This window comes from Herpailurus yagouaroundi, unplaced genomic scaffold (assembly GCF_014898765.1).
Source record: "Herpailurus yagouaroundi ecotype Mexico unplaced genomic scaffold, PumYag 198, whole genome shotgun sequence".
In the NCBI taxonomy this organism is placed as follows: Eukaryota; Metazoa; Chordata; class Mammalia; order Carnivora; family Felidae; genus Herpailurus; species Herpailurus yagouaroundi.
The window spans coordinates 24,121,699-24,139,382 of NW_024412429.1; the positions used below are offsets into that span (position 1 = coordinate 24,121,699).

A 17,684-nucleotide genomic window follows, 5' to 3' on the forward strand; every position below is an offset into this window, starting at 1 on the left:
GGGCTATGGTGAAAACAGGTCCCTGGAGTAAAGAGAATCATCCTGGATGAAGGAAGAACATCACTGCCCTCTCACCGCTCACCATCTCACACCAAACCCACACACTTGATCTTCTCCATTTCCTCACCGAGTGAAAGACTTCTCAGGAGTCCCTGAACATCCTCTGTAGCTAAGCAGACTGGTGCTGAGGAACACCATTAGCTCCTTTACAAACTTCTTCAGTCTTCTTCTGGAATACGGTTGTGGTTTACCCTCTGTCCAACAACCCACAAGGAGATATCTCTCCAATGACACCACTTAATAGCCTCCCACCATTTGCAGACGCACCATGGACCACACAGAGCAATGAGTGACTTACCCTGAGGGTTAGGGGACAAGAATTCCCCAGAGCAGAAGGATACACACCGGTCGCAAACTGGGGAGGTGGTCCCAGATCTTCAAATGGGTCCCACTTTGTTCAAATTATCGGGAATGTATTTCTGGTAAAATCCCCTCCAAAGTCACATGAGAATTTCTTTTTAATATTAGACCCCTTATTCTCCCCCTCCCTTTAAAAAAAATTTTTTTTTAATGTTTATTTCTGAGAGAGAGTCAGAGAGACAGAGAGAGAGACAGAGAGAGAGACAGAGTGTAAGCGGAGGAGGGGCAGACAGGGAGGTAGACACAGAATCCAAAGCAGGCTCCAGGCTCTGAGCTGTCAGCACAGAGCCCGACGCGGGGCTCGAACTCACGGACCGTGAGATCATGACCTGAGCCGAAGTCGGACGCTCACCCGACTGAGCCACCCAGGCGACCCCCACTTCTTTCCTCTTTTAAGGAAAGTTATCTCTGTGACTAAAAAGTATCTATTATCAACAATTTAGTCATATGACATTCAAAAGTGATAATGAAACTTCTACTTTTGTATTTTAATCAGTCTTGTAATAAAATAATGATTTCTAAAATTAACTCATGCACATAAAGAATGTTTGATAGTCTATTTTAATATAACGTTGCTATATAGAATTATTTTCCTAAATATTTTGCATTTAGCTACTTCCAGTAATATCACATTTAAGTCTCTCAAAGAGCAACCATAAAGGGCAACAGATGACAAATAGTCATTTTCAAACAGAGAAAAAAAGCTCAAAGAAAAAATTGATAATTCCTGATTATCAAAGATTTTTCCATAAAATGGATATCTTTGGTATTTTATCCTGGCTGAGTAAACAGCATTCTTTTAGGTGGTGGTTGTTTATTTAAATAAGGTACTAGAAATGTCATAAAGATCAACTTTTCACGATATCTTTGTGATTAAAAACAATCACTTATTAATTTCTTTTATTTCAGTCCTGGTGTTAACATTTCTATTTGAGGTGTCACAGTTACCACTCTTGTTACATCAGTGATAAACTGTGTGACATTTTATGACATAAGGAAAACTTTAATATGGTAGGACAAAAAGCTTTGGTTGAATAAATATGGTTTGTAATCAAATGTATGCTGTGTATGGCTGAGCATACAAAATTTTAGAAATTAAAAAGCTCAGGAGCACCTGAGTCAGTTAAGCATCCGACTTCAGCTCAGGTCATGATCTCACAGTCCATACATTCGAGCCCCACGCTGGGCTCTGTACTGACAGCTCAGAGCCTGGAGCCTGCTTTGGATTCTGTGTCTTCCTCTCTCTTTGCCTCTCCCTCATTCATACTCTGTCTCTCAAAAATAAACATTAAAAAAAAAAAAGCTCATTAATGACAACTACCTATATATATATATAGGTATATATATATATACATATATATGTATATGTATATGTATATGTATATGTATGTGTATATGGTGTGTGTGTGTGTTTATGTATAATTTCTTGTTGACCAACATCCACAGAACAATGCTTTAAAAAACAAAGTGTGAATATGCCCAGACTTACCACAGCTTAGGTTGCTTTCTGCTTTCAGAGCTAGGGTTGGGATATTCCAGAAGTCATTTTGCCAGTCGACCACATTCCCTTTCACATTACAGCTGAGGTTAGAGAGGATTTTGGAATTCATGGTAAAATTCCAAAGTCGAAAGTTATAAATGTCCCCTTTTAGAGAGGCAATCTCATTGTGACTGGAGCCTAACAGCAATTTCCCATTTCCAGGAATCACTTTATTAATGGTAGAATCGCAGGGAACTGCTTCATAGTTTCTTTTGAAATTTACACCAATAAAGCCCAGAGAATTATTCCAAGTGATGCAGAGCTGCTCAAAGCTTTCTGTGAAAATGTCTTCTTTATCCTTTACAGGTAACACACTGTTTAGGAAGCATTTTGTGCCAGAAATAGAAAGAAAGTAACCACTCTTGGCCTTTCCAAAACCGAGTAGCTGTGTGGAGGACGCATTTGAGTAGGAGAAGGCTGTCCATTCATGGTCTTCCTTGCCAATTTTGGTTGCTTCAAAGCAGAGAGTGAAAGCGCTGAGCTCTGGAATAGAGACACTTTTGGCAACAGATACCTGATAACTGTCTAGTGTCTGCGGTAAAATGACCTTCTGGTTCCTTAAGGACACAGCAACTAGGACAAAGCATAATAACACATAAAATGTATTAACGTCAAATACGAACTAATGAGATGCAAAACATCTGATATGCCCTCCCACCCCCACCACTCTGGGTCAACTGACTTTTGCCTCACACCTCCTTCATGACTGTCACAAACCCATTACCTTGTATCAGTAAAACTACATGTAATCCCATCCATATGAACTCTAATCGTTAGAGTATGTGGGATCTCACAGCAAAACTTCTGAGTTATAGCCAACCCAGTTGATAAGTATCTTTTTTTAATCCCTGAACTGAAAAAGAAAATCCCCAAAACCCAAATTCAGGAAACTACTGTTTCAGGAAAGCTGTTTATACATTAAAATTTTCAAAAATATATTAGTTTTCAAATAATTTCTAAACGTAATAGCTAATAGTTCTTTTTTTCATTAACAATTGCCTTTTACTCTTCCCAAACCGTCCTCTGCCACCCTCTCCCCTTCAGAGACCCCATATCCTATTCATTTTCCCCATCACCAGGATATTTCAGGAGCAAAGGTAAAGATAATTCTATGAAGGAGAGGCAGTCTAGTAAAAAAGTAAAAATAAAAATGGAATTTTAAGCTATATTTCCTTTACAGCTGGGTATTTGAGTTCCTTTGTGAGGGATGGCAAGGGGCAGAGGTAAAAAGGGCGACACAGCCACCTCCAATCCCAGCTCCTCCACAAAATGCAATGTGACCTTGGACACGTTACTCCACCTCTCTCTACCTTCTTCTCCTCATCCATAAAATGAAGGATGGTGACACCTATTGCACACGTGGTCAGTAGGAATCAAATAATACCTGGAAAGCACTAGAACAGTGCCTGCTATAGTCAGTATAGAGCTAGGACTGATTACTAATGTTACTGATTACTAATAATGATTATTATCATCTGAATAATATATTCAAAATAAAATGCGTTAGCCTAGTCCTTCTGTGACACATGTGAAATTATTAAGTAATACAATGGATTTCACCTTATGTTAATATAATAGACACTGTGAAACATGTACCAGTTTGAGACAGAAGTAGCTCTCCTCAAAAATTCTCTTTAATGCTGGCTTCAAGGAATGCTAGATTGAATAGATTTTAATATAGGTCTATGGTAAAGGCATCATTTTCATGTAAATATTCTAGTAAAAACTGCATGATGGAGTTTAATAGAATTGTGGATTTCAGTCTACTTTTTAAATATAAAGCACTTTATAGGTCTATTTACCCAAAGGGATACTTACGTAATATGAACCCAGTATACTACATGTATTGTTTAAAGCGCTGGAAAGAAATATGTCCATCAATGTTTTATTAGTAGTTATGGCTAGATGACAGATGTATGGATAATTCTAACTTGCTTCTTTTTTTTTTTCTAATTTCCTGTAGGGTTTTATAATTTTGAAAACACTATTTGAAAAATTAAAGCACATGTTTTCCAATTAACCACACACGCACCTAATGTGAATCACATCTGTGATTGTGACTCACAAACAGTAAATAACTCTACCACCAAAACCCAAGTTTCTAATAATGAGGGTCAGTCATTTTCATAATGGTGCCTTTCTTTTTTGTTCTTTCTTTCATACATGATATTTACTTAAGAAGCTAGTCTTGAATCCTGAATTTTCCTTAAGTAAAGAGAGGCTTTAGAGAGACCAAGATTATTCAAATGTTATGATATGCCAGAATCTGGGAAATACATTTGATAGAAATCTATTTTTTCCTTTCATTAGAAATTTTTAAGGTGCTGGGAATGCAAGATGGTGCAGCCACTCCGGAAACCAGTATGGAGGTTCCTCAAAAAACTAAAAATAAAACTACCCTACGACCCATCAATTGCACTACTAGGCATTTATCCACGGGGTACAGGTGTGCTGTTTCGAAGGGACACATGCACCCCCATGTTCACAGCAGCACTCTCAACAATAGCCAAAGTATGGAAAGAGCCCAAATGTCCATCGATGGATGAATGGATAAAGAGGTGGTATTTATATACAATGGAGTATTACTTGGCAATCAAAAAGAATGAAATCTCGCCATTTGCAACTATGTAGATGGAACTGGAGGGTATTATGCTAAGTGAAATTAGTAAGAGAAAAACAAAAATCATATGACTTCATTCATATGAGGACTTCAAGAGACAAAACAGATGAACATAAACAAAGGGAAACAAAAATAATATAAAAACAGGGAGAGGGACAAAACAGAAGAGACTCATAAATATGGAGAACAAACCGAGGGTTGCTGGAGGGGTTGTGGGAGGGGAGATGGGCTAAATGGGTAAGGGGCACTAAGGAATCTACTCCTGAAATCATTGTTGCACTATATGCTAACTAATTTGGATATAAATTTTAAAAAATAAAAAAATAAAACAAGTTAAAAAATAAATAAATAAAAAACAAACATACAAAAAAAAACAAAACAGAAAATAACAAGTGCTGTCAAGGATGTGAAGAAGTTGTAAATTCTGTGCACTGCTGGTGGGAAAGTAAAATGGTGCAGCCACTGCAGTTGGTTCATTAAAAAAAACGGTAAGAGGTTTCCTTAAAAAATTAAGATTACAGTTACCATATAATCTTGAAATTCCATTCCTGGCTATATCCAAAAATACTGAGGAAGAGTCTTGAAGAGATAATTTTTTAATGTTTACTTATTTTTGAGAGAGAGAGAGAGAGACAGAACTCAAGTAGGGGAGAGGCAGAGAAAGACAGAGAGACAGAGACACAGAATCCGAAGCAGGCTCCAGGCTCTGAGCTGTCAGCACACAGCCCAGTGCGGGGCTCGAACTCACACGTTGTGAGATCATGACCTGAGCAGAAGTCAGAAGCTTAACCAACTAAGCTTTCCAGGTACCCCTTGAAGAGATATTTGTATACCTATGTTCATAGCAGCTTTACTCACAATAGCCAACAGGTGGAAGCAATCCAAGCATCCCTTAATGGATAAATGTATAAAGATATTGTGGTATGTACATACAAGGGAATATTATTCAGCCCTAGACTGGACAGAAAACTTGACTTATGGTACAACATAGATGAACTTTGAAGACATTATCCTAAGTGACATAATCCAGTCACAAAAAGACAAATATTATATGATTCCCCTTATAGTCTAGGGAATTCAAACTCTTAAGCAGAAAGTATAGTGTTTGTCGAGGGCTGGGGGTGGGGAAAATGGGATGTTGATGTTCTATGGATAGAGTTTCCATTTTGCAAGATGAAAAAGTTCTGTGGCTTTGTTGCACAACAGTATGAATATGCTTACCACTATGGACTTGTGCACCTAAAACTGTTTTACGATAATAAATTTTATGTTATATGTATTTTACCACAATTAAAAAAAAATTTAAGCAACTAAAAAAAAAAAGAAAGAAATTTTTAAGGTGTTTTCCTCAGGCTATGTTGTTCATTAGCTTAAGTTATAAATAACAAACTTTAATTTATATGCTAATTTTTAATATTTGTTCCGTAGCATAGTTCCTTAAAAGGGCAACATCTTAAAAGCCTAAAATAAAATGATTTCTGAATAGGAAAATTTAAATGTTCAGTGATGTTAGAAGTACAGCTTTTAATTATTAGCTGTGGAATATCTACAATATCTTCCAAGCAGCCTTTAAATGCTCTGCATATAAACAATATAAAAGAATTCAGCTCTACTGTAACCAGATTTTGGATCTGGTAACTATAATATTGCTAATGAGAACGCTGAAGGATATTAACAGATTCTTGCCCTTAAATTCTAATCCTAATCATTCACATTCACATAAAAGAGCATAACTCTTGTCTTCTGGTCCTGGTGTTTATTGTAGAACATGCTAAATGAAAGCAGAAGGTTGGCGTCATCTTTGGTTTACATACCTCTGATGTAGCTGGCACTGAAGCCTTTCTTCTGGATGCTAAAGTCACTTGAAAAGGACACATGCATCTCATTCGCACTGGAGTTAAATGATAGGCCTTTGGCAGTTGCTCCGCAAAATTTAGTCTGGCTCTCTCCATTATCAAGGGATAATGAGTCATAAATGCAATTGGGAGCTTCTTCAATGTCGAAATCATTAAACGTTATCTGAATGATATAGCCAGTGGGGGCTCGCAGGGTCCACATGCAAGCCTGGCTGTTAGGATAGTCGTTAGGATAGCACGGAGAAGTAAATGTCCCAGAAGGGTTGGATAGGACAACTCTGCAGTTGGCACAGCCCCACACTGTTGGCCAGACAAAAGAGAAACAGAGACAAGGGTGGGGATTAGAGGCATACAATAAACCAAGAATACCACACACTGGGGACAATCAAATAGTAAACATTTTAAAATACCAAAATATAACCATGGAAAATAAAAGGAGAATGAAGCCATCTCAAGGAGAAAAAGCAAGAAAGGAACAAAAAAGTAAAAGAAAAATACAAAGTTTTAGAGCAATGATTCTTAAACTTGGCAGGGAAGGAGGGTCATATACTCTAAGAATCTGATAAAAGTTACAGGAACTCTTTCTAGTAAAACACATGAAAGCCAGTACATTGTTTTAGGGAGTATATGAGGCCTCAAGAGGCAACAATGGATTTCCCAAAGGTGCACTAGCCCAGGTTAAGAATTTCTACTCTAGAGAGTAATTGAACCAGGGTGGAAGGAGTTATAGAAACGCAAAGGTAGAAGTCAATATTATAACCATAGATATAAGGGAAGATAAATACTTAGGAAATACATGTTTAAAGAGAAAGCTACCAATACAAAATAAACAAGCAAACAAGTTATCTTCGGGCAGATTGTATTTTTTTCTAAAATTCAAATAAATAGCATCACCTTGCATGTGTGGAATATTTATAGTTTTGAAAATACTTTCACTTGTTTCATTTGTTCATTACAGTTGTTACGTATGTACTTGTGTGATTATCTCTTATTCATTCAGTGGATAATAATTGAGTGCCTGTTATATGGCACTAAATAGTATAGATTAGTCAATAAGAAAGACAAAGTCTATGCCAGAATGATTCTTACAATTCAGTTTGGGGCCCAAATAAATAATACAATATAATGACAGAAGGTAATATGAGGTAGGAAGAAAAGTAAAGAAATCACTTATTTCTCAACTATTAGCTCTCCAGGTCATAATCACCAGTTGGAACCAGAAACCAAGGTCTCCTGTCTTTCTATCTAGTCATGCTTTTGCAATTAATATTCACGTTTCTTTCTATAGTTGTATAAATGTAGGTGGTAATTTCATGTATTCAACATTCTAGATAAATAAAGTGCCATAAAACTGACATTTACACTTTCAAACAGTAAAATACTTTGGCCATGTTAATGGAAATCACTCTAAATGTATTGTACTCCTCCCTCTTTTGCTGGGTTGAATAAAATATGCAATAACTTTTCTTGAACATGGTAGTTACTACAAATATTGCTTATTCTTCCATTTTTCAGTGAAAGAAACAAGGACTTATCAGATACACTACACTGCTCAAGTTAGGTTTTTCTTTTTTCTTTCCCCTGTGGCCACCTTGTGTTATGTGCTGTATCCTTGACAACTCTCTTCCCCATCAATTCTTTCTAACTTGCCCTCCCTCTGCTTTTCCTCCCTGGGTCTCCATTGTTTTGTACAGGGCTGAAGACAGAGGAAAACAATTATGATCACTAAGTGTTGGCCAAATGCCTTCTCTCTTCCATCCTTGAGCCACCACATTCGTCTCCTTTGTAGCTTTAATCAGAGCAGTGTATTACTTCCACTTGTGACATTATTTGCTTCTTGTCGGCTTCTCTGAGCCCAAGAAGCAGAGTATGTACTGTTATACTCACTATCTTACTCCTCAGGACCTCACAGCATCCCTGGTGCATGGAAGACTTATAACATAACATAACATAACATAACATAACATAACATAACATAACATAACATAACAAATTTAACATAAATTTGTTAAATTTATGAACAAATAAATGAATAACTTAAATCAATGGAAACATGTCTCAATTAAAGAAGGATGAAGTACGGTATAAGCCAAACAAAGTCTAAGTCAGAAAAAGACCGCGTGCATGAACTCTGGAATATCTCTTTGGATGGGGCTTTAGGGCTCTTTCTTCCAGTTATTTCACTCATAGTATAGGACTGAGAACACTGGGCCTGACACTTTAGCTTCCTGTTACTGTACCTTGGGCTCAAGAGAGAGAAATAATCCTAATAGATTAACAGGAATGTATCCAGTAAAAGGCACTGAAGATTAAAAAAGAAAAAGAGAAAATAAGATACAATCTCTGTGTCATCTCAACATGCATGAAACAACAGCATTTTTCCAAAATAAAATGCTATCCACTACATCCAAAACCCAACTACTGTTCATGAATTCCTTTAGCCTGATGTGCATATTTTCGGTCAAATTCTTCTCTAAGAGCTGAATGAAAGGTATAGGAAAGTTCAATCTGTCCACATGGATGCTGTAATCTCAAACAATTAATCTCCTCAGTTTCACTATCTTCACACAACAATAAAAGAACCTATCTCCCAAGGTTATTGAGAGGATTAGATAGGTTAATGCAAGGTCCTTGGAGCCACACAGTTAGCACTATATAAATGTTAACTATTATTAATCATTACTATAACACAGAATCTGTGCATCAATAATTTAAGAGAGGAAAAAAAACCCAGCACTCCACTTTAATAGAATCTCTTTGGGGCGCCTGGGTGGCGCAGTCGGTTAAGCGTCCGACTTCAGCCAGGTCACGATCTCACGGTCCCGGAGTTCGAGCCCCGCGTCGGGCTCTGGGCTGATGGCTCAGAGCCTGGAGCCTGTTTCCGATTCTGTGTCTCCCTCTCTCTCTCTATCCCTACCCCGTTCATGCTCTGTCTCTCTCTGTCCCAAAAATAAATAAAGGTTGAAAAAAAAAATTATAAAAAAAAAGAATCTCTTTTTCCCTTAGGCCCTCTTTTTTTTTTTTTTTTTTTAATTTTTTTTTACAACATTTATTTATTTTTTGGGACAGAGACAGAGCATGAACAGGCGAGGGGCAGAGAGAGAGGGAGACACAGAATCGGAAACAGGCTCCAGGCTCTGAGCCATCAGCTCAGAGCCCGATGCGGGGCTCGAACTCACTGACCGCGAGATCGTGACCTGGCTGAAGTCGGACGCTTAACCGACTGCGCCACTCAGGCGCCCCTTCTTAGGCCCTCTTTAGGAGAAAAAGAGAAAGGGAAGACGCCCATAATATCTATTAAAAAAAAAAAAACATTTACAGCATTCTTCCGTATGATTTTCATCTATAGTTGCAAGATAGCATTTAGAGATGGTGCTACTAAATAGAGATTATTTTAGCTGGATGAAAAATTGGTTAAACTAGGTATAGTATCATCATGTTAATCATACTTATAGATAACTTCACGGTAAAGGGCTTTCACATATACTATCTGACATCATAACAACCCTGGGAATTAATACCACCTCTATCTTCAGATGAAACAAATAAGGCTGATACAGATTATGTAGCTTGCTCAGAGTTACACATCTAATTGACAAGAGGACCAAGATTCAAACCAGCTCTTCTGAATGTAAGTCTAGTGTTTTCCTAGGGAAAAAAAAAAGTTTCCACAACTAAACAAAAGACAGCAAAGTGGTGGGCTCAAATACTCTTTTAAGAGACAATGTTTTCTAATGGGCAATTTCTTAAACATAGTGTAATCACCCTGATATCAGTATATTTTAAGAAACTAATTTTGAAATATTTTAGTAAAGAATACTAGGTAGTCTATGGGGCGCCTGGGTGGCGCAGTCGGTTAAGCGTCCGACTTCAGCCAGGTCACGATCTCGCGGTCCGGGAGTTCGAGCCCCGCATCAGGCTCTGGGCTGATGGCTCGGAGCCTGGAGCCTGTTTCTGATTCTGTGTCTCCCTCTCTCTCTGCCCCTCCCCCGTTCATGCTCTGTCTCTCTCTGTCCCAAAAATAAATAAACGTTGAAAAAAAAATTAAAAAAAAAAAAAAAAGAATACTAGGTAGTCTAAAATATGGTGATTTGAATTTGCCCATTTAGAGCAATCATATGTCACAATTAATTGATTCCTATACAATGAACTAGTTCATTAAGAAATTAATTTGTTCTCTCTCAGGATGCCTGGGTGACTCAGTCAGTTAAGCATCTGACTCTTGATTTCAGCACAGATCATGATTCATGGTTCATGGGATCGAGCCCAGCAATGGGCTCTGTGCTGACAGTGCTGAGCGGGTGTGGGATTTTGTCTCTCTCCCTTTCTCTGCCCCTCCCCTGCCCATGCTTGCACGCTCTCTCCCTCTCTCTCTCTCTCAAAATAAATAAGCATTTTTTTTAAAGAAATTAATTCGTTCTCTCTTAAAGGCATAGCTACTTAAGTAAGGGGTGCCTGGGTGGCTCAGTCGGTTAAATGGCCAGCTTCACTCAGGTCATGATCTCACAGGTCATGGGTTCGAGCCCCATGTTAGGCTCTGTGCTCATAGCTCACAGCCTGGAGCCTGCTTCAGATTCTGTGTCTCTCTCTCTCTGCCCCTCCCCTGCTTGCGCTCTCTCTATGTCACTCAAAAATAAATAAATGTTAAACAAACCAAAAAAATTTAAAGGCACACCTAGTTAAAAAGATGGCTCCTAAAGTAGCCACTGAATGAGGTCTTGGTAAAACCAGAGTTAACATATTTTCTAAACAATACTCAACTCAAAATATCTGGCTCAAATGGTTTTCAAAGACAGATACAGTAACATATTCACACCTATAAATTTATACAAGCAAAGTTTTCCAGTAATCTAAACAACAAACCAAATACCACCCCTAGCTCTTGCCTATGCCTGCAAAGGTTTAGCAAGAATTTACTTACGCTTACTTCCCTTATTTTGCAAAACTTTATTCTTCAAAGAAATTCCAATCTAAGATTGAAAACCTCCCAGTCATGCCAAAGCCTATTTCGATTTATAAAGAGCATTTAGATCCAGATTTAATAATCGTTACCTTTTGTTCTGTTTTGTTTTGTTGTTTTTTTGTTTTTTTTTTTAATCTCAGAGATTTGGATTCTTACTCCAACCTGGTTTCAAGTACTTGCCTGTAACTCAAATAGTATGTTCTTTAAAATTTAAGGCAGGAGTATCCGGCTCCAAAAGATAAATCAAAAGAAATCCATTTTAGCTGCTTTCAACACAGATCTGTAGATGGGATAACTGGTTTTCCTATACTGTGTTAAGTGGTGAACAAAATGCATACACTTAAATCTTATTTTTTTTATTTGAATGCGTATAAAACTGTCGCTGATGAATTTGCTGGAAAACCTAGCTGGTGAAAATCATCTCCAGAAAATGATGCTTTAAGTCACCTGTTCAGTTTGCATCCATCTGGAGTCATTGTTTGAATTATCTATGTGAATAAATTACATTCTAATGAATAAAGGTTATTAGTTGCTTAAAAAGGTTTAAAATATTTAGTAGCCGTGGTGGTTTCTGAAGATGACGTGTAAAGGCCAACCACTGAGTGGGGCGCCTGGGTGGCGCAGTCGGTTAAGCGTCCGACTTCAGCCAGGTCACGATCTCGCGGTCCGGGAGTTCGAGCCCCGCGTCAGGCTCTGGGCTGATGGCTCAGAGCCTGGAGCCTGTTTCCGATTCTGTGTCTCCCTCTCTCTCTGCCCCTCTCCCGTTCATGCTCTGTCTCTCTCTGTCCCAAAAATAAATAAACGTTGAAAAAAAAATTAAAAAAAAAAAAAAAAAAGGCCAACCACTGAGAATTCCAGGATCGGTTCTAATGCCTAACCCTTCACAAAGCCAGGAAGAGCCACACAGGATTGCTCCAGATCGAGTAAAATGCTGCCAGATGTAACGCTGCTAAAATGTCAAATAGAAATAATACTTTAGATGCTGGCATATATTGATTGACTGATAATATACAAAACTATACATAATACAGAGTCATTACAGTGAAGTGTTTAAATTTAAGTGATTTCAGGCCTCTGTGCATATTTTTTCAGGACAGCAGAGAATCTGAAGGCAGTCTGGCTGTGACATCTGCGTTTCTGTCAATGTGACACACTTGGCAAGCTCCCCCTCCCCAGCCCGCCCCACCCCGCCTCTGCAAACCCTACACTCAAAGACAGCATTTCCATGGACGGGAGGATCCCTCCTAAACCAGGGTTACACTGGTCATTCCAATCTCCTGCTGGAATTTCCAGCAGCCAAGCAAGGATATCAATTCACTCCCAAAGTCCTCCTAAAATACTGTTTTCCCCAGAGCTAACCAGAAAATGGTTTGACTTCCCACTGTGATGTTTCAGCCTCAAAACATTCTTTGGAGGCACCACGAATATGAAGCTATCACAATGACTTGCACATTAGTTCAAAAGGGTACCATTTTACTTGAATCAGTTAAGTCTGATATGGCCAGAAAATTAACAAGAAGTTGAAAGTTCCTTGATGAAGCACCATTAAGCTTGACAACTTTTTTTTGAATCTTCAAACCGATTCATATGCACCACACCTTCAGATACATTTCTATCTTCTATAGTATTGTTCATGTTTAAGTTCTATCTTCTATAGAATCTATCTTAAGATTGTTCTATCTTCTATAGTATTGTTCAAGTCTTGCCTTTCCATAACCACTGGAGCATTAAGAACATTCCATACGTAACTCTGAAAGGTAATATTTTCTGAACCAATGAGTGAAATGATGGAAATGCTTCCAGATTCACTTTATTATGTAGCTATATCTCCCTTGCAAGAGGATTAAACACACAAGCACATGTGCATGCATATGCACGCACACCCACACACATGTTCATGGGAAACTGTTCTCTCTTAACCCGTGGTTGAATCCTTCTCCAAGCGTTTAAAAAAACAAAACAAACAAAAAAACAATCTAAAGGCAATGCATAATTTGAAACAACCTAAAGCTGTAGGGCTGACCACTTAATCTACCTTTTCTGGTTAGTATGTTCAAGTCTCTTATCCCCTTCCATATTCCTGCACTGCAAACCCCAACTCTGTATTAATCCAGCCATGGACCTTCTTCCTCTCTAATACATGGGCTTCTGAACACTGCTGAAAAGAATCCACAACATTGTTCAGATTGTTTATATTATAGCGGCTTCCAATTTTATCTCACTCACCCTTTTCAACACTTGGTGTCTCTGAACATTCCCAGATTCTTGAGTAGCCTTTTCACTCATAGTTCCTACCTTCTCCTTATTCTCCTCCTGCCCTTCTCTCAGCCCTCTCTCAGCAGGCACCTGCTCTAACTGCCCTCACAATCTTTTCTATTTCAAGTGTGAATCTCAGACCCACAGTTTCAGCATCACCTGGAGCTTGTTAGACACACAGAATCAACCAGACCTACAAAACAAAATCTGTATTTTACAAAAGATACTCTGGTGACTCATAAGTACATCAAAATCTGAGAGGTACTCCCTTAAATCACAACATACTACGGAAGCCAGTCACAATCTCCGTGCATACACCTTCTCCCAAAGGGATTGGCCCCTCCCACATCTCACGCAGTCATATTGGTAACCATCACCCCAGGGAAGGATCCCTGACCTGAAGGGAACCAAATCACAGTCTCAGCTACTCAGTCAGATTCTCTCTCTGAGAAAGTGAAGTTAGGGACACAGATAATTTATTCAGAGAATGATGAAAAATAGAATGCCAAAGTTATACAAACTGAAAAACAGTGGCTACCTTGCCCACTTGCAAACAAAGGGCACTGATGGGCAGAGAAAAGAGAAAGAGAACAGATGTAGAAAACAGAGAGGTGAGAGAAAATCAAAACTGTGAGAAACACAGAGACTTTAATTTTAGACATTCCATGTCCAGAAATCAATGGAAGGAGCAGTTCTTTGTGGCTTTTCATTGAATTCTAGGACAAGAATTTATACCTACCATCTCACTTCTCTTTATCTGGTTTTAGTAGATTTCTGTTCCTTACAGCCAAGTGTGCCTCAAGGCAGTACTTTACAGGGCTCTCCTCTCCCTTCAGTTTTTCTATGTCTACACTCATTCTCTCTGGATGATGTCATCCAAACCCAGGCCTTCATTATGTTCAAATGCTGGTGACACGCATATCCTATTTAGCACCACACCCACACTTGTGAATGTCTAGTCAATGTCTCCACTTGAAGGTCTCATAGATCCCTCAATTCAAACACTATTCCTCAAATTATTTGTTTTTATCCACTTTATAGTTGTTAGTAGCATGAGAAACATCCAAACTAGACCTCTGAATATCCTCCTCTGTCTTCTTTCTCCCACGCCTTCTCGAATTTTTTATCCAGGACTATGACATTATCTTATCCATGGTTATTTAATTCATCTCCTTATCCCATTCCCATAGCTACTTAGCTTAAGTTTCACATCTTTTCTCTCTTGGACAAAAGCTCAGTAGCTAGCCTCTTTGTCAATAGTCTTGTCACCTCCAACTCATCCTCCACATCACTACAAGAAAGATCTATGAAAATGCAAATGTAAGGATAAAAATGTTTTCTCTAACTCAAAATCTTCTCTGGGATCCAAAAGGACAAGCCCTCTTTGAATGACACATACAGCACTCTATACTGTCCTGTTCACACTGTCTAACTCATCCCTTACCATCCCCATATCAACTCGCTCAATAAATACTTATTAAGTAAGCATCTCTGCACCTGGCACTGTGCTGGCTGCTAGGAATACCAAGCATATCGTGGACAGGATATAATCCCTGACTTTATGGAACATACAGATTATTTCAAATACAGATAAATAGATAGCAATAGCACACTGTGCAAATTGCTCTGATAGAGCAGGTAGATGAGTGCAATCACCTAGGTGTAGACTTCGTACAAACAGTGCCATTTCTAACAGATGAGAGAAACTAAGACCTAAATATGCAGCACAGAAGTGGGCCAAGTTAAGAGGGAGGTAGGGGAGAAAAAGAGAAGTGTTCTGGGCAGTAGGTCAACAGGTGCAAAGACCAGCAGGTAAAAGAGCTAGCTGACTGTTCAAGTAACCTGCGAGTTTAGTTTTGTGGAAATGTAGTATCTAAAGTGGGGTGAAATAGGAGATAAAGGGTCAAGGTAGGCAGAATTCTGTAAGCCACACACACACACACAAAAAAGAAAAATTATAGTAAAAGCAGAAAATGAAAAGGTTTTAATTATGGGAAAGCAAAACAATCAGATTTGTATTTAACACAGATCTTTTTTTTTTTTTTAATCCTTACTCTTGCATACAACAAAGATCCTTGTAAGAATCACTGCAGCCTCATTCAAGGGACTTGACAGAGGACCAGAAGAAAAAGACAGCGAACTACCCTGGCAGCTTATTTGGGGAGAGCAAAGAACAGTCCCAGCAGTAGGCAGACTAATTCTACAGGGACTTCCTGCAGCAGAGCCTAACTGCCGATGGGTAAGATATAAAAGCAGCAAAGCGACCAATCCCATGTTCATCGAAGATCTGTCTTACTCTGATCTTCCGTGTTTTATCACCCCTGACGAAAAACTGAGGGAACTATGAAAAACAAGCACCCACCTAACGTTCATTTCACTTGAGAATGTCACAGAAAACTTTTCCATATGGATTATCGAGGCAGTGCTGCAAAGTAAAACTGGTTTGTTCTGGCACTAAACCAGAAAAATAGTGCTAAATAAAACCAACAGAAGTGGAGAATATCTTATCCTAATTACAGCTAATTATAGTTCTAATAGCCATGAAGGCAATGATGTCATTATTGGCTCATCAGCACATTACTAACTTCTTGAGCACATGAATGCAGCTAATGAGATAATCCATATAAAATACTAGGACTGCACTTGGTTGTCAGTAAGATGCCCAAATAACATTAGTTTTTGGTGCTGTGATTGTGGTTATTAATAGTGGAGCATGTTAGCAATGTTTCAGATTATTTGTTCATTCATTCAATTTTCTGGGCCCCTACTTTCATTCGTTTCTAGTTCTGTCTTAGATATCTTTACATATGGTTATCGGAGGATGGTCAGGGTTGGAGGTAGGAGTGAAAAGTTATTGCTTCCAATTTATTCCATGTTATGTGGTGCAGATGAAGAACCTGAAATTAATAGCTAGAACAAGTTTTGGTTTAACCTACCCTCCCAATAAGTTGGGAGAATACATGGGGAAGAAGATGGCAATGGCAGAGTAAATGTACACTGTAGCTCAATTTTTCCAAATGAGTCTTTAATTTCAGGGCATTAAACACACACACACACACACACACACACACACACGCACGCACACACATATTCAGGCTTGTACATATAAATGACAGCCATTTAAATAGTGATAGCTTAGAGAAAAGTAAATTATAGATGCAACTGGCATAATTTTGTCCCTTTATGGAATACTTTTTATGTAAACATTTTAGTAATAAGGGCTGATGTAAAAATTCCATAATATAGATTTTTAAAATAAAAATGTTTTTTTAGTAAGAGTTTCCATTTTATACATAAATAGGTTGTTTAAATATGCTGTCTCACTGCCTTAACTTAATCCATTACTGGAATTAATTACTTTTCAAAATATTTATATAATGTCAACTTTGCACACAGATCTCAAGAATAATATATTAGAGGACAGTCTGAAAGAGAGGGAGGAAGAGAAATAGATGATCTTAAGTTTGTTCAACACTCTCTGAAATTAAACTTTAAAAAGATATCTTCTATTCCAACTCCTTTCTAGCTAAATCAAAGATCTAATAAAAAATGGTTTGTTATTATTTTTGAAAAACAACACTGTGGCAAGAACAATAGACTCGTGATGCTGAACTAGAAGCTCTCTCGAGATCCCCTCCAGATCTAAAATTGTACCTTCCAAGAAGGTAAAATACTTCTTTAAAATTTCAGTACAAGCCAAACAATCCTTCCATATACACAGAAGCAGAGAATTGATAATTACAAAAACTGTAATAACCACTAGAATTTGGTGAGTGATTACTTAGTGCCAGGTGAGAGAAAAGTACATTGGCTTCCTCTTGAAATAATCTGTTTATGTGACTATTTGGTAATACTACAAGTGGATCACAGTAGATTCTGGTCTTGACTCTTCCATTAACCAACCATGGGATCTGGGCTAGTCACTAGCCATGGAGGCCTTGGTATCCACGTGTGAAAAACTTCTAGTTCTAAAACCCTAGTTTGGTGATAGATTCAGTTCCTCACACACAGTAGAGCTTCAATTGCTCC

The 17,684-nt window shown here is 38.2% G+C and overlaps 1 protein-coding gene across 6 annotated transcripts in view; it reads right to left on the minus strand.

Moving 5' to 3' along the window:
• ADGRG6 (adhesion G protein-coupled receptor G6) overlaps window positions 1–17,684 on the minus strand; it is a 141,719-nt gene that overhangs the window by 67,177 nt on the left and 56,858 nt on the right. For all 6 annotated transcript variants that reach the window (XM_040449015.1, XM_040449016.1, XM_040449014.1 and 3 more), the window contains exons 3-4: window positions 6,395–6,736; window positions 1,910–2,533 (exon numbers count right to left, since the gene is read on the minus strand). In XM_040449015.1, the coding sequence (XP_040304949.1) occupies window positions 1,910–2,533; window positions 6,395–6,736 (966 nt within the window). The remainder of the gene's footprint in view (window positions 1–1,909; window positions 2,534–6,394; window positions 6,737–17,684) is intronic.